This window comes from Trichosurus vulpecula, chromosome 9 (genome assembly GCF_011100635.1).
Source record: "Trichosurus vulpecula isolate mTriVul1 chromosome 9, mTriVul1.pri, whole genome shotgun sequence".
Lineage (NCBI taxonomy): Eukaryota > Metazoa > Chordata > Mammalia > Diprotodontia > Phalangeridae > Trichosurus > Trichosurus vulpecula.
The window spans coordinates 205,589,001-205,606,858 of NC_050581.1; the positions used below are offsets into that span (position 1 = coordinate 205,589,001).

The 17,858-nt window shown below is 48.5% G+C and overlaps 1 protein-coding gene across 1 annotated transcript in view; it reads right to left on the reverse strand.

Moving 5' to 3' along the window:
- The window catches only part of ARPP21 (cAMP regulated phosphoprotein 21), an 85,994-nt gene that overhangs the window by 33,861 nt on the left and 34,275 nt on the right, over positions 1–17,858 (reverse strand). The window contains exons 11-14 of the mRNA XM_036739701.1: positions 14,490–14,527; positions 11,753–11,812; positions 7,468–7,697; positions 1,607–1,837 (exon numbers count right to left, since the gene is read on the reverse strand). Coding sequence (XP_036595596.1) covers positions 1,607–1,837; positions 7,468–7,697; positions 11,753–11,812; positions 14,490–14,527 — 559 coding nt within the window. The remainder of the gene's footprint in view (positions 1–1,606; positions 1,838–7,467; positions 7,698–11,752; positions 11,813–14,489; positions 14,528–17,858) is intronic.

The following is a 17,858-nucleotide window of genomic DNA, read 5'->3' on the forward strand; positions in this document are numbered from 1 at the left end:
CTCCCTTACTACTGGCATCCCTATTTCAAAGTGATAAGTGAACGAATCTGCTAACAATATGAACTGGGGTATGCTATAGCCAGTGACAGAGATGGGGGCCCCATAACCCCCTCTCCATTTGGAGAGGGCTCAGAGAACCACCAAAACAAAATGAAACCAAGCCGAACAAAAGTCCTCACAGATTCTTCACAAGGCATTGAAACGAGTATAGTCAAATGGCTTTCAATAAAAGGAACACTTTCATCTCTCCCTCCAGTCTTTACTTTCACCCTCATATGCAAAACACTTGTCCTAACAGGGACAAGGAAAGGTGTTTTCTATAATCTCTTTCGGAGAGAGGAAACAGAGAATGAGGGAGGAGAGAAGGAGAGAAGAGGGGGGTGGAAGGAGGGAGGAGAAAGAGGGGGGGGGCGGAGGGGAAAGAATGTTCCAAATCAGAGGAAGGCTAGTGCAATGGAAGGAGCCCTGAATTCAAATATAGAAGAGCTATGCTTGTGTTCAAGCTCTGCTTCTTAGCAGTGTTAAGGAATGTACATGTCATTTAATCTCTTGACCTCAGTTTCTTTTTCTATAAAATCAGAGGATTTGACAAGGTGACTCCTAAGGGGTCCCCAGCCTTAAATAGGCAATGGTAGAGTAATCTAAATGTATGTGCCTCTCCCCAGAATGTGTTCACGGGAAAAGTACCCTATTGTTTCATTATACTTAGCACTGTGTCAATTCTGCTGGACTTCCTCAAGAGCAATAAAATCAGAAACTTGTGGTATTCGAAGGGATCCCAGAGGCTCCTCAGACCACCTATTACCCAAACCATGAATTCTTATGCTGAAATCCCCTGCCTCCAGCCTCTGCTTAAAGACCTCCAGTGATGGGGAACTCATGACAAATAGTGTCTAACTCTTCTTCTTCATGACATCTCTTCAAAGATTTGACAACTGTGAGTGTCATTCTCCCCCTCCCCCGAATCTTCCTTTTCCAGGCAAAATGTAGGGAAAGTCCAAATCAATCTGCTGAAAATAACCTATTGTCACGAGTTTGCTTCCAGATTTTGCATATTCATGAGACTAGATAATTTAAATAACCCTCAGGCCCTTAGCTAAACCAAACTCCAAATGCAGGCTCTGTTGGGATTTTTTCCCTCATTTTTCCTTCCTCAAATCCAAAGCTCTTAAGAATCAGAAATTCAGTGGCTGATTAGAATGGCCAGCCTTCAGACACTTCGAAAGACCCTACTGTGAAAGAGCTGCCTGGGGAGACCTTACTTTCTTATTACTTCCTTGGACCTCTCCATCTCTCTCAGATGAGGATGAGTGTGCACTCTCTCTCATATGGATCAATGGCCTAGCAGCAAGGAGGGCATCCATATTGCTCTGGGTCTGTCCAACTGACTGAACTTGAAATCCAGTGATTCTGGCCAGCAGGGACAGAGTCACTGGGAAAAGTAGCTGATTGCTCCCCACTGATGACTGAGCCCTAGACACTTTAGGCACCTACTCCTGCAACTCTCACCCTCCCCATCCTGACCCACTTTTTCTTCCAGGTTCAGAAGTGCTCTTGGGACAAGGATTGGGTTAGATGTCATGCTGAGACTAACAAGGCCACTCACCTGTGTGGGGGTTGAGAAGGATGCTGCCTGGAGGGATGCCTGCAGCTTCAAGTGGGAGCAGAATGTAGCTAGTGTTGCCAGGGGCTGCCTGGCTGCTCAGTCCGTTCTCAGCATAGGCCCCACTGCCTGAAGATGGGGCAGGCCCTCCAGGGATGAGGGGGCTGCTTTGGAGAGGCTGATGTGCTCGTGACAAGGATCCAGAGGAGCCCGCACTGCTGGAAGACTCAGAGCCTGAAATGGGCAGACACAGATGTGTGTGAATGTGTATGAATCAGGTGTGTATCAAGCAGTCTGAGGACAGACACACTGAAGTCCTCTAAGGTTCATGTGGGCATACAGCTCCTCAGACACACCCATAGAAATGCCAACATTGTGGAACTTTGCCAAGTGTCTCGAGGTGTGTAGGGGAGGACTTAGAGGAAGGATGAGAAGCCAGGAGCCCAGCCCCCAGGGCCTCCCCCCACACCTCTGTACAAAGGCCTGTGCTACCTGGACATGCTCTCTTCTCCATTGTCCTGAGGTGAGAAGGGGCTGGGAATGGGCTCAAAGTTGGGCTGCAGCGATGAACCAAGTGAGCCTCTATGTCACTCAGAATGTTTGGGGTTCTCTGGATTTAAACGGCTGCACGCAAGTTTCTGTGAAGCAATTGACACTCTGGAAGAACTGGATTGAATTGATGTCTGGCTTGGCAGAACAGGGGGGAAGATGGAGGGGTGGGGGAGGGACTCAGAGCTTTTTCCCAAAGACCCTCAGTGCAATGGTTCTCAATGATTTTCTGGGATCTTTAAAAAGACGAGTTTTCTAGTTTCCTAGTTGGTTTCTGAACAGGAAGGGCACCAGCTGTAGATGAAAGGTAAGGGGCTAAGGTGCTGCCCACCCATGTCCCAGACCAGTTAGCTCCCTGAGGCTGCTTGGTAAGAGATCAAGAGTGGATAGGACGCTCCTTCCTGGGAACAGTGAATTCAGGCCTGGCTTCCAGGAAGTTCAGGGATTAATTTCTCGAAATTACAACATCTTCTAATTTATGGGCCTGGGCTCTGTGCCCATTTTATTTTTAAAAATAAAAAATATTTAATAGCTTTATTTTGATAATTAAGTTTCCTTTGTGATTCTAGGCATTTCAATGCATTTACAAACATGTTTCTGAGCAGGGCTTCCTTGGTTCCAGCAGGCTGTTGCCCAAAAGGCCCAGGGTACAAAAGAAATCCAGAAGCTGGGCTCTAACTGTATACTCATTCCTCCTTCAGGGTCCACTACAGATATGAGCATCATTTACATGGTGGGTCTTGTCACGTGATTGATTCTGGCCAAATGAGGAACCTGCTAGGAACACACCAGAGGAACAGAGGGCCAAGGTCAGAGCCACTGGACATCATTGTCTCCTTAGCTTCTTCCACTGTCCAGTGGGCTACTCTAACCGTCGACAATTGGGAATCTGAGCACAAATGGGTTGCAAGTAAGTCCTTGGGGGCACTGACCATCCATGGGGCAGGCTGCACATAGGCAGGAAGGAGGTTCCTGGGCAGAGCCTGGAGGTGGGGGCTCACTCCAGGGAGGTGATGGGAGATCACCTGAGGGGCTGCTTGGGCCTCTCTCAGGCAGTGCTGCTCTCCCGGTAGGCACCATGGAGAGTGAGAGTGGAACAGCCTTGGCCCCTGCCCAGGCAGGAGCCTGCCACTGACTCAGTCCTCCATATTAAAAATTTAACCTCATATCTGAGAAAAATTCCAGTAACCAAAGAGTAATTGCAGATGTGGATGATGTCATAAGTTGCAAGATTGCAGCTCCAGAGAATTGTTAAATTATTAACCTTGAACAATTGATTTCTATCTTTAATAATGCATTTCCCAGTGCCCATTAAAGTTCATAGCATATAGCAACTAATGTTATTTTCAAGATCCAAGGAAGGGCTTGGACATGAAAGAGGAGACTTTGTTTAAATCAGTGACAGGAATACAATATGCTATCAGGGGTAGGGGGACGGGATGCATGGTTCTGGTGGTACAGAGCTCCTCACACTACCTTGCTCTGGGTCTGACTTGCTGTTTCCTTCATTCGAATGTTCCCAATTGCTCTTGTTTGTCAATGACCCTGTAACGATTTCATGAAGTCCCTGCTGCCTCTGGAGTCAGGAAGGCCTGAGTTCAAATCTGGCCTCTGACACTCACTAGCTGTGTGACCCTAGGCAAGTCTGCCTGACTCAGTTTCCTCAATCGTAAAATGGGGATGATAACAGCATCTACCTTCCAGGGTTGTTATGAGGCTCAAAGGAGATCTGATTGTGAAGTACTTAGCAAAGGGCCCAGCGTATAACAGGTCCCTCCCTCTTCCCTGCTGGCTGTGTGAACCTGGGCAAGTCACTTCACTGCTGCCTGCTCTTCTCTTCTCTAAGATGGAGATGATAATAGCTCCTCCCTCCCAGGGCTGTTGTGAGGGCCAAAAGAAGTGAAAGCTCCTCACAAACCTTCACACTCGATTGGACGGCTCACTACCATCATTGTTATTGTCATCAAGTTCCTGTCAATCCTGTGCAATCCTGGACCTGCTTTAGCTATCCATATCCTGGGGGATCTTGGGCAAAACAAGTCATCATCTCTCTAGGCATCGGTGACCTCATGGCAAGATGAGGTGGTTCAAACTAAAAAGTCCTTTTCAGCTCTGACAATAACATCACATCTCCCAGGGTTTGGACCTGGGTTATGTGCCTAAGAATGCAGAAAGGGGAGAAGCACTCTCACCCACTAAGCTATGCCTATGGGGATTTTGCCTTACCAGGGAGGCCAAGCCATTCTTCCAAAGGGGGAAGAAGCTGAAAGAGAGCTGCATTCTGTACTCTGAGCCTGACTCTGCCCAGCAAGGATGGATTAGATTGGAAGTGATAAGAATCTGGGGGAAAGGTACCAGTCTGTCTTAGAGCTGGTGACTGAGAAGAGGAGAGTTGCACCAAGTCTAGCACACATTCTAGATGTCAGAAGATTCAGAGGAAAGATAAGTAGCATTCCGTGTTGGGAAATGCTCATGAATGAAATTCTAAAGTTGCAAAACAATCAAACAAAGTGGAATTGTGGGATTTCAATGTGGAATTTAAATGTGGGAAAAGATGGTGGCTGACCAAAGAGACTGATATGGATGCATGGGGTGCACTTCAACACAACCCAAATTTTCAGAGAGAAAATAGAAATCAGGTCAGAAGAATGGCATGGGCCTGGAGAAGTGATGACAAGGTCCTCAAGTTCTGAATAAGAGGAGGCTAGGCATGCAATCTAAAGGCAGGTCAAGGTCTGTTTTCTGGTATGGTGGGGGGGGGGGTGGTTGAGAGGCCCAAAGAGGGCAAAGTGCTGATGCTCCAAAATACAGGACAGTGATAACTCATGACAACGAGGAAGAAGGACAATACTTTAATTTTCTTCTGTTTTTGTGCCAAGGGAATGAACTTCTGGGTGGTAAGGGTGGAAAAATTTGGGTAACAGGAAACTGAAACCCAGCCCAAGTGAGCAGAGAGTAAGAGAGAATTCAGTTTCCCTTAATAAGTTCAAGGCATAAGGCCCCAGAGCCTTGGCTACAGAAACACTTGGAAGACATGATTTCTAAGCCACTATCAGTGATTTTGAAGTCTATAACTCCACAGATTAGTCCTAAGGACTTGCTAGCAAATGTCTAAGACAGAATTTGAATAAGGTCTTCCTGCAACTGAGACATCTAGTCATTGTACCATATCACACTGACTCAAGAGCAGAAAATAGTACCATTCAAAAGGCAGGGAGAGTCTGAGGGAAGATCAATGACCACTGACCTACAGGCCTGTTTTCTGTGTCTAAAAATAATGATAAGAAGGATCTATATACACTAAGGTTATCTTTGGTGGAAGTATTAAAAAAAATGAGGATATCATAGATGATGTTCTATAGCAGCTAGTGGTACAACGGATAGAGTGCTGGTCTGGAGTCAGAAAGACTCACCTTCTTGAGTTCAAATCTGGTCTCAGACACTTCCTAGCTGTGTGACCCTGGGTAAGTCACTTAATTCTGTTTGCCTCAATTCTCCATCTGTAAAATGAGCTGTAGAAGGAAATGTTAAACCACTCTAGTATCTCTGCCTAGAAAGCCCCAAGTGGGTTCATGAAGAGTTGGACATGACTGAAAAAATGGCTTGCGAGTTGGACTGTTGAAGAGGCATTTGCATCGATGCCCTCATAGAGTTATTGCTATACTTGTTGTTTGTCCTTTGTTCTCAGAGAGGACCATAACATTATGGAGGTGACGTCATGACAGGAGAGTGAATTGGATTTAAGTGAGGGAGGGCTGTGCAAAGTCCCCAGCTTCACTTTCTCCTTCAGAACCATCTGGGTCCAGCGGCCAGACATACATCAGGACACCCGGAGATGGCTCCAGATGTGGTGAAAGACCTTGCCCTTTTAAAACTAAGGTCTTTAGCAGGTCTCAATATGGCTGAGGCAATGCCCATTCAGTGATTAAGACTAAGTAAAAAAAAATGAGCAAAAGATGGTCTCTTTAACCTAGCCCAGAAAAGGTAAAATCAAACTGAGAGGGGAAGACCCTCAGGGTTTCCAGGAAAAGAGAGAAAGAGAGAGAGAGAGAGAGAGAGAGAGAGAGAGAGAGAGAGAGAGAGAGGAGAGATAAGAGACAGAGACAGAGAGAACAAAGAAATAAACAAGTCAGGAAAAATATGGGAGAAAGAACCAAATATTCAGCCTACTTTAATGAAGACAGCAATCCAAGACCAAAAAAAAAAAAAAGAAGAAACGGTAGGCTGGGATCTTAACAAAGAGATCTACCGTGGAACCAGGGAGGAATATGGCCTTGGCTGTATTAGCTTCATTGTAGCTTCAACTGGACATCAAAGAGGGCTCTGGAGCCCACATAATGAAGAATAGGACTCTTTCAGAGACAAAAATCATGGCTGAAGGTAGCGGGGTGGTGGCCTGGGCCGATGAAGGGGGCCTTACATCTCTAGCAACAATACATTAGCTTTCCATTTCTGATTTCCTAGGGCTTCTGCTGCAAGACTTTGCCTCGTGAGCCATTGGAAGAGAATGGGAATTTGTTTTGACAAACTATCTTGCTCTCTCTTGAAAAAAAAAGAAAAAATGCTTTTATTGCTTGCACCTTGACAAGCTTTTGAGATGAAACACTTAGATTTAAAAATACATATCTATCTATCTACCTGAGCACTTAGGGCACCTAATGATCTCTCCCAGCACATGCAGCCTCCGCACATCACGTGTGTCAGAGTGACTTCTGGAGGCACTTCACATGTGCCAAGGGGCTCTATCTGAGAAGTGGGGAAGGGAGGGCTGAGGTGGGGGGGAAGGCACATTAATTCACAATTGGGAAGAGCTCCTTAGGTGTGTTGGGTTCTTAAAAGTGCACCATCTAATGTGCTTCATTTGGGTATTTCAACGAGATTTAAAACTCATTAACCTTTCTGAGTATGACAGGTCCCCCATTACACTCTTCCTCTCATCTGTAAAAGTTGTCATCCTTGGGTGTGTTGTGTGCCAGTCTCTAGTTATATTAGTTTCCATGAGTTCAAGGACACCACAAGGGAATTCCAGGCCCTCAGCTGTGGATGCCAATATGGAACAAGGCTCTCTGAATGAAGGACTTCCATAGATGACCCAAGGAGAAAGACTCCAGTTTTATGGCGATACACAGAAGAACCAATTTGGTAAAATGTGTTAGTTTGCCAATTATGAAGATGAATTGGTGTAGAAGGGGTGAAGAGATACCTGCCTGTCTAGACTAATTAGCTGGAAACCCCTGCCTTTAAGCAGGCTAGTCAAGAGCAGGGATGTGCTGCCTGACATTGGGCCCACTGAGTGAAAGGTCAGGACAACCTACCTGCTTTGGACAGTTTGCCAGTGCTCCTGGCACTGGATGAGCTGTCGCCCCTGGTCAGCACCGTGATGCCCCCAAAGCTGGAGGTCTTGGTGATGGCTGGCTTGAGGTTACGGCTGGAGCTGTCTGAGTCTGTGCTGCTCCATGGCCTTTGGGAGTCAGGCCATCTCAACTCGTTTTCGGTGCTGCTTTGGCGACTCCCTGACGTCTTCCCTGACCCATCTCGGTTCCCCCTGGAGCCCCGCCAATGATGGGGGGCACAAGAAACAGAGTGATAACTCCAGGAGTCAGAGTATAGAGTGACAATTCACCTGCGCCTGGGAAACAGATCACCCAGCAAGTCCCAGCCTAAGATCCCTCCTTTAGAAAACAGCAGTGTGCACACTCAAGTGAACACACTCGCATGAGTACCCACACACACCCATTCACATACCTCTCTCTGTGTCACAGAAACTGAAAGTGTGTGAATGGTCACAGGCACAAGACACATGAAGGATGCCTCACAGAACAAAGCTGACCCTCTTCCCCAGAAGGAGAAACACCTGGAAACTTATGACACACACCAGCTTCCTTCTTGGGTTGGATTGGAGGGTCTGTTATCCATTAGCAGTGACTGATAGACAAGCAGTCAGGCCAATTCTTGGTGAAATGGTGTAGCAAAAGGGCTCACTCCAGGGGGACCTCCAAGGAAAAGATTCATCTCAGCCTGCCTAAGTGACCTTGGACAACCAGGCTGAGGAGGGTGGGCCATGGTAGGCACTAGCTCTCCTAGGGGCATCCCACTTCCACTGTGTTATGTGGGGAGAGCACACACAGGAAGAGGCCTTCATATCCCATGCCTACTTGGCTATTGATAAAGGGAGGGGCCTTTGGTTTGTGTGTTTGACCTTCTGGACCTGAAGAAGGCACTGTTTCACCCTCTACATGTGGAAAAGCCTTTTGTTTCAAAAGCAACATCATCGACAGTGATAATAATGACACAAATATCCTTAATGTATGGCAGTTTCCAAGGAAATTAGAGGAAAAACCATCTCTGTGTGTAAAAGAATGAACCTGAAATTGAGACAGAAACCTGGGGGAAGCTCACTGGCACTCCCCAAGTCTCAGCAGCCAGAACACCTGGGCTCTCCAAGAGGGTCTGCTCAGGGAGGGGCTGGGCTCAGGGCAGGGGGCGGGGCTGGGCTCTGGGGAGCTGGGCTCAGGGAGGGCAGCACTCTGGGGGGGGGGCAGGCTCTGGTCCTTGAGGGTGGAGTGGGAGATCTGCATTTTGAGTGGTTTCCAATCTTTTGCAGACTATCCTTGGGAAAAGTTTGCAGCTAGATAAGAGGAGGAAGGCTGCAGCTGGGGGTGGAGCCCTGTTGGTCTCTTTTCCTAGAGATGAAAATATGTCTGCTTTGGGATTTAAAGGTGAAGGGAGAATCAGAGACCAAAGAAAGTTAGACCAACAGGACAAAGCCTGACCTCAGAATTACTCTCAGTTTGACATGACCTTGAATCTTGTTCTCTGCTTCACAGATGTGGCTGACGACTAAAGGGTGGTGGGGTCAGAGCTGCTTCTTTCTATGGACAATTCTAGTAGTAGTAGTAGTAGTAGTAGTAGTAGTAGTAGTAGTAGTAGTAGTAACAATTGGTATTAAGAAGAACCAAAATAGGACTGAGAAAGCAAGGAATAATATGCACTTGGCCCTTGTAAAAATGCTCTTTCCCCTCCACAAATGAAGTCATCAAAGTGAAGGCTCGAGCTGCCTCATGATGTCAAGTCATCGAGCATGAACAGAGCACCCCAGCACTCTTGTCCCAGAGCTGTCACACAGTGGCCTCCCTCCCTTTTAGCTGGAGGCTCCAGCCAGTGGGAGTCCTCTGCCCCATACTCCCCTCCTAGGAGGATCTCAGATATGGTCTAAAGGTGTTATACATCCAGAGTCCTGAAGTCTACAAGGCACAGATATCCAAAAACTCTCTTCAGTCCCTTTATTCTGTTCCAGCCTACAATCTTTCCTTCACCTGCCTAGCTTGTAGAGGAAATGAACCTCACTTTGGGCCCCTAGGGCGAGGCAGAAGCAGGTACCCAAAGCCCTTCCCTATTGGGCCCCGTTGCCTTGGAAAAGTTGGATGGGCTCCAGTGAGCTTCCCCAGGTTTTTGTCTCCAAAAGGCATCAGAGAAGGACTTAAGCCATATACAGGAAAGGATGGGACCTAGAAAGCCAGGCACCCCTAAGGGCAAGGTCACTTCCTCCTAGGTATCGTGGAAACACTGGCCTGGCCATGAGTGTCTTATTTTGGTCTGCTCCCCCTGGAGCCAGTGGCCCCTTCTCCTGTGCCCCCACCTCCTCCAAAGCCTCCTGCAGGTAGACTTCTGAAGAGCAGATGGGCAATAGGCGCAGAGTCCCCAAGACCTTGCTGAGCATCTGCTCTCAGGCCCAGGCATGGGAGAGGTAGGGGAAGGAGCTGCCAGCCCTTCTTACTCTTACGAAACTTACTTTCACTCCATTCTTCCCAATCTTTCTTGCTCTCCAATTCCTTCCCCCACATCATCCCAAAATGAAGACCCAGAATCCTCCCTGTCTTAGGCTCCAGACCACTGCCAACTCTCTGAGTGGTACCTGCCCCTCTGAGAGTTCAGCTACAGAAGGCCATGTCCAAGCTCGTGTCCTCCACTGGTACAGCCCCTGAAGAATCTGCTGTATCCACCATGCCCTTCATTGGTTTGTAAAAAGGAGGCTGGAGTAGTGGACCCCTTTGGGCCCATCTGCTTTATGAAGGTGATATCTGTGTTCATGGGACAGAGCAGGGGGCGAGGTATGGCACAGGTGTAGATGTGTAGCTGGGGAGCTGGCCCACATACAAGGGACAGGGCAGCTTAAGCACAGATAGCCCTTGGGACTCCAGGTACAAGTCAGGAAGGGGCTTCTCCTGGGCTGGGCTGGCAAACCAAGAAGACAGGTCCAGCTTTGACATCCACTGTCTGCTGGGCCAGCCTCAAAAATAGACTCCAATAAACAGAAATGCCAGACATCCCCAATGCCTTGCAGTTCCTCTGCCCCACACCTCCCTATTCCCCACCAGCCCAGGAGCTTGGTGGCTATGAGATTCCCAAGTCTACTTAGGGAGATGTCCCTTTGTTTGCACTGTATTTTTAGTGAGGGCAGCTGTGGGTGTCCAATTTCTGCAACAGCCACCATTTGGACTAAGGACATATGTTCTGAAAGTCTCTGAGAATTTGAACAATCCTCTCCAATTCCCCAGCCTCCCCTGGGTAGGCCCAGCTGTGCTGGGGGCATGAGCCAAGGGCCTATTTGGACATGGGAGGGGGGAGGTGTGGAATTCAGGCCCCCACTCAAGCCCTAAGATTGCACGTCCCACGCCCAAGCCCATGGAGGCCAGTACCCTATAAACTCCCAGGATGGAGACAGACTGGCTTATCCCCTAAAACAGTCAGAAAGCAGGTGGCCAGCTGTTCCAGGGCTCAGACACAAAATGACTAAGCCGAGGATTTTCCAGAGCTTGGTGGGGGAGGTTACAGCTTTCCATGTCGATCTGAATCTTTGGGGTCTGTAAAAGGCAGGGGCTGAAAGGGAATGCCTGATCACTTTCAACCTTGGGTGTCTCCTTTGCTCCCTGTGGTTCCCTTTCTCATGGACGGCTGGGTCTATGGGGCTGTGTCAAGGATGACTTTACCGGCTGGGGAGGACATGAGCTAAAGCTCACAGGCCCACACGGTCCAGGCCTTCAGGCCCTCTGGGTGGCCGGTAGGGTAGTCTTCCTCCCTCCTCTGCAGTGGGCTGTAGTGCCTGACTCTGGCCCCCGTTGCCTTATAGAAAGCAGCAACGTCCATGAAGGCTAGACTCAGAGATGGCCAAGCTGTGACTCCACTCCACTAGTTTCCTACTTTGGGCAGAAAGTGCCACACCCAAGACCACTGCATAAAGGGTGTCTGGGAGAAGAAAAAAGAGAAAAGTCTCACTTTCCTATTTTCCTGAATCTGAAAATGTGAGGTCAGCCAGTAGGGTTCAACAAAGATCTGCCTTTCCACTGTGCACCAGGATGTCCCAAAGCAGACTAGAGTTTTTGTTTCCTAAAGGCAGATAGAGTGGATGTCCCTAAAATGAAACTAGATTTGCAGACTCAGTTTACCTTGCTGTTCGAGACCAGATACCTGCAGCATGCTCTCCGCTCTAAAAGAGCCCTGCACCCTCCTCCCCAGCCTCCTTCACACACTACTTATATTTTAGCACACGGACCGGGGACACAGGATTTGAAAGCAAATTGAAAAGGAAACCATACCAACCTAAACTGCTGCCTTTTCTTACGGATTTCCTTGCATAGGCTACTGTCCTCCAAGAGCCTACTGGAAAAGAAGAATGATTTGGATGGAACAAAGCCTGAGTGCTCTCAAGCTTCAAGTTACTGGGCATGGCCAGAGTCTCCCCTCTGCTCCCTCTTGTCCTGCTGCCAGCAGAGCAGCTCTCAGCTCTCTGCCCTGTTGAGGGCTCTCCCTGGTGCAGATGTTTGCTCTGGTGACTGTTGGGAGCTGGTCCTCCTTCTCTCTAGGGAGGAGGGCCTGGCAGCACTGAGGAGGGAAGGGGGAAGGGCAGAAGACTTTACACACATACACACATGCATGTATCAATGTAGGCACATATGTATATAGAAACATACGCACGTGTACATACACATCAAACCACTGGAATCTTTTTCAGGTTGGGTTGGGTTTAGGTAGTCTTTGGGGTGCCCTCCAACACAGACATGCTGAATCACTTCTCTATACCAGTATTGATCTCAGTATAAGTGTGTGTACATGGATGCATGGATGTATGCATGTCTGCATGTATGCATTAATGGGTGCATGTGTGTTCATGCATGGATGCATGCACATGTGCATAGATGCGCTGTGTTGTGGGTGCATGTGTGTGTGCATGTATGCATGTATGTATATATGGGTGCATGTACTTTGTGCATCTGTATGCCTGGGAATCCGAGAACTTTTCACTCATCACAACAGAATATGCTCCCCTGTACCACACCTAGGGTCTTCTCCCACCTGGTCACACCCTCTTGCATCAGGCACTACCACAAGGGGGACCCAGGCCCAGTGCGGGCTCCTTCTAACCCTCTGCCCATGTCTGTGTGTGTGAGGGAGGGCATTGGAAGGAACCTGGGGAAAGATAGGTGTCAAGAACCCCGTCGATGATGACTCGTTAGCAATACCAGGGAAGTCAGTTAATTGCTTTGCTCCTTAATTTCCTCCACTGTACAACGAGACTAACAGCCATACCTCCTTCTCAGGGTAGTTGTAAGGATCAAATGCCATAATATTTGGAGAGCTCTTCGCAAATCCTGCAGCATCACATCAATGCCGGCTTCTTCTATCATGGCCCCAAAGAGCAGATAATGGAACATGCATTCGCATGCGTCCATGTCGATCCATGGGAACAGACACACAGCTGATGAGCATCTAGGCGATGTGCACTGATTCACCTGGTTAATGGCTTACAATTTAGCCAGGTTTGCCTTACCAATAGGGAATATTCTTCTTGGCTCATTGGAAATTGACTTGCTTTGGCAAGGCAGAAGCCCTATGATGGGGAATAGATACCTCTGAAGGACAGTCTTCATGTCAGGGGAGGGGGCAAGCTGGCATCCATCTGTGGGCAATACCCAGCGCCCACACCACACAGCATGGACCATAGAGAGGTGACTACACGGCTGAGCTCACTCAGGGTGAGAGGAGGGCACAGAGCCTCTTCTTTTAGGAAATGCCTCACTAACCAGAATGCCTAAGGAGGCGGGGGCTCTGAGTAACTGAATCGATAGCCTCTTGTTAGATATCTGCTCGAGATGCCATAGGACAGACTGCCAAGGATGAGAAGAGCATAGGAAAAACGGGGGTCCTAGGATCCAGCCAGAAGGGACTTGGAGGTCCTCAAGTCCAACCTGCCCATTTTACTGATAAGGAAACTGACTTTCTTTGGGAATCCTCAGGGTTATCGTTGCAAACACCAAACCTCCTTAGGTGACAGAGATGACAGAATGTCGGCACCAGAAGGCACCTCAGAGGCCATCTGGTCTCATTCCCTCCTTTCACAGATGAGGGAATTGAGCCCCACAACAGTGCAGTGACTTCTTTAAGGTCACACAGAGACCATCTGATCTTGTATAGAAGAAAGCCCTGAGGCCAGGGAGGGGCCAGGACTTGTCCCTGGTCCCAAGGCTAGTTAGTGGCAGAGCCAGGGCTAAATGCTCCCAGAGCCCAGTCCATTTATAGAGAGATAGAGGGTGGAGATGGTGAGCCTGAATTGGGAGGGAGTCCAGACCATTCCCTGCTTAGGGAGAGAATCCCTGATGTGAGTTAGGTTGCTGGGACTTGCACCCTCCTAAAAGCAGAGTGTTTTGGTTAATTGAGGTCCAGGCATTTGAAGGGTTTTTCTTGAATCACCAAATTTCTTTTCTCTTTCTCTTACATTGTCACTCTGCCTAAGCACACTCTCCTTCCACCTCCCAATCAGCACCCCACCTGAGTCATTTGTGTGTTAGGACAGAAGTCTCCCAGCATGAGACTGTGCCTTCTCTCCTGCTGAAAGCAGCAGTTGCTGCTAACCTTTTAGCTGTCTGTTCATGGTCATGAGAATCCAGGATCAGAGCAATAAAGGGTCTGGGGGAGGCCATAGAGGCATTTACTTTGTGGGACACCTGAGCCAAATCAATGAGACTGTGAGATTCTTGAGTCTCATCATTAAGGCTCAGTCCCAAAGAAAGCAGGATGTTTGATCCCCTAGGAAGGTGAGAGAATGAAACCCTGGGTCACTTGGAAGTGGCTGGGAGAGCTTTTCCCTAGAAATGAGCCATTTATGGACATAGTCAATGGGAAAATCCAGAGAGCTACACACAGACACACACAGACACACACATATATTTTTATATACATATATGGGTATTCATGCATGTATCCAAGCACAACCATGTATACACATGACACACGGGATGGCACTTTTCTTTAAGACACAGAAAAGGAAATTCTGTTTTACCTGGTTTCCACAAAAAGGCTTTCCTGGGAGCAAACTGACTGAAAAATAAAAAGGCAGGGCATCAGACCTTCTGGAGGGCCCAAATGGTCACAGTTTCTTGCCTGACTTTAATACTACCTTTTCCCGATTATGTTGAGAAGATTTAGAAGAAAAAGACATGAGCTAGTTTTAATGACAGAAAGTGAAAAAAATCTGGTTAGGGTTAGAGCAAGGGCATACTTCTCAGACTTCTTCTGGGGCCAGACTGGAAATAGGTTGGACCTGGCCAACCTCACAGTCAGTCATGGCCCGGGGAGGAGGGATGGGCCAAAGGTCTCTGCTGGAGAAAGTGTGACCATTGGAGCCCCCTCACAGACTCATGCCAATGTGTTAAAGGCAACCTGGCACCAGGCACCATTGGGGCAGAGCATGCAAGCCTGGTGCAGCTGAGGGCACAAACACCATGCAGCCCCAAGCCCAGTAATCAAATCCAGCTCTTCTAGAGCCCACCAATACCAATGGAAGGCAACCAGTGGGCACCTGGAGCCATTTTCTCAAGAAGCCAAGAGTCTGTCCTGAGTATCTGTGTCTTTATGATGGTGAAGTAATGGGTGAAGGAAGGTAAGGAGGCTGGGAGAGAAGGCTAGCCTCCATCTTGCATCCTGTGCCCTCCCTTCACTCCCCCTCACCCACCTCTAAGTGGAGATGTGCTGGGCTCAGCATCTCCTTTTCTCACAAGTGAATTCTCCCTGCCCATGCCATCCCATCGGGACTGGGATGGCCGACATGGGCAACTTGACCAGCACTAAGGAAGGCCAAAGGGAAAGACTTGTGGGACACTGACAGCAAAGGAAGCAAGTTGAGAGAGCAGTAAGCAGACAAGACCCAGAACACCTGTCCCCCAGAGACCTTGAGGAAGGAAAGACCCAAAGCATCATCAAGCATGACAGGGATGTGGGGGATGAGCCTTTTGCTAGCACATGTGGAGTCATAGGTGGAAGCTATGCATGAAACAGTGGTCCCCAAACGTTCCTCTTGGCTTCTTCTGATGACTAGTGAGGATGAGAGGAACCAGGATGACCTTGGCTCGGGGCATGGTCATCTGCTTGGGAAGCCCGACACCCGGTGCCCATCCATGTTTCTCTTTTAGTTTTGCTCAAGATGTTCAGATGACAGGGATGATGCCAGCTGCTCTGGGTCATGGTACATTGGCCATCCCTTGGGGCCCTCTCTCTTTCTTCAGAGGCAATACACAAATGAATTGAGGAGATGCCTTTGAATTTGAATTTTTAGCGAATGATGTTTTTGTCTCAGCTTTGTGGATTCTACTTGACTAGAAGAGAAACAGACCACACAGTCTATTGCTGGCTCTCCTCCTTTTGAGACTATGTTCAGGCCACCACCCCACAACAGAAATAAAAGCTTCTTCTGTTTCCTCCTTTTATTGCGCAAATCTCAGGAGTCGACACCATGGAAAGTGGGAAGGGTCTAGACAGGGTTTTTATCAGGAAAGTCTGTGGCCAAAATGGGGTAACTCGCTGCTTGCCACTTCCTTACTCAGCAAGTGAAGCCTTTCTCATTTCTCCCCTGTAGCTCCTCACCAATGGCTACTTTCCAATGATGCTGTCTGTATGGTGTATGTACCTAGTTGTCTCTCCCATTAGACTGTGAGCTGCTTGAAGGCAGGCAGGGGCCATGGTTTTGCCTTGCTTTATATACCCTGTGCTCAGCACTGTGCTTCACACACAGTAAGAACTTATTAGATGCTTGTTGACCGATGTAAATTTCCAGGAGTGCAGGGCCCAGGCCATCTCCAGCATCCTGACAGAAGCCAGGGGGAGACCAGTGGTGGCTTTAAAACAGTTAGCATTCCATGGGAGAGAAGCCTTTGGTATTCAAGTGAAAACAGCAATGGGACCCTCCCCCCTCCCCCAATGAGAGACCTTCAGGGCCTTGCCACCCCTCTGGAGAAGAGGAAGAAGAAAGAGGAGGAAGGGCAAGCAGGGGGTCACCTTTGTTCTTCCTATCCTGCCAAAGCAGAGAGGGAGTCTGGGAACTCCTTGACTGGACTGTCCATTCTTCCTTGCAATATGAATGACTCAAAGACCTCCACAGCAGAAGCAAAGGTGACGTTCTCTACTTAGTCCGCACCTTCTGCCCTCCCCAGATGTGAGGACCCTGCCAGATCAGTTCTAGCCTTGGTGACTGTTTCTCCCCTCCCATTTCTAGCAGTGACACTATCACCTCCATTAATGGTTTTTGGAAGGAGCTGTCCCCTCCCTACAGCCAGTGTCACTCAGCTAATAAGTATCTGAGGCTAGATGTGAACCCAGCTCTTCCTGACTCCAGGTCCAGAGCTCCAGGCACTATGGCACCCCCAGATGCCTCCACACAGCTTGCACCTTGTGCATAGTCAGTCTCATAAGCCTTCCCCTTTTTGAATTCTGAAAAGGAAGACCATGCCCTGCCCATCTTCCTCCCATCTCTGATGATCTTTTATTTTCTAGCTGCTTTTTCTGTGTGAATGACTCCCAGAAGGCTCCAAACACACATCATTGCTATGGTCAGTCCAGAGAACAGCAGAAGAACCCCAGCACATGTTGGACATTGTGACCAAAGAGGATCTTAGAGGAGGAGGAGATGGGACTCCTGCTGAAGGGGCCACAGTAATGGGAAGAAACAAAGGGAGGCCAGAGAAGGGGCTTAGCATCACAGCACCTGAGGCCAATTTATTTACTGCCACGGTGACCTTGGGCAACTCATGGGACCATTCATGGAATACAGGCTTGATCAGAGCAGCACAGACCATAAGGCCAGAGGTAGAAAAGAGTCAATAAACTATCTGGTTTGACTCTCTCACTTGGAAGATGAAGAAACTGAGGCCCAAAGGGGTCACAAAGGTAGTACAGTAAATGACTGAGGGAGATTGGAATCCATGTCCTCCAACTCCACAGCCAATGCTCTCTCTGAAACAGGTGCCTCCTTGGGCCTCAGTTTCTCCATGTGTCAAATGAAGGGGCTGAGCTATCCAACTTTCCCCCTTCCCTCCCACCTCCAACTCTCTGAGCCTAGGAGGCTGTCACCCCAGACATGTGGCACTGATGACTTGTGCTGCCTTCTCTTGCCTGCTCCTAAATGTCATGTACAGTGATGGAAGGCAAAGAAATGAAAAGTCATGCTATTAATATCTCATCATCTACATAATAAGCTTTGCTTCTTGAAAGTGGAAGACTCTGTGATGGGCCACTTGCCCTTTATGAGGCACCCTGGGTGGGGGAGAGACAGAGAGAAGGATGCCTGCCCTCCCAGAAGCCTTGCCTGGAGTCTGCTTTGAGGGCCTGGTCTCTGCCTTCTTGAGTGGCTGGGCAGGACACACTTGGGCTCCCATGC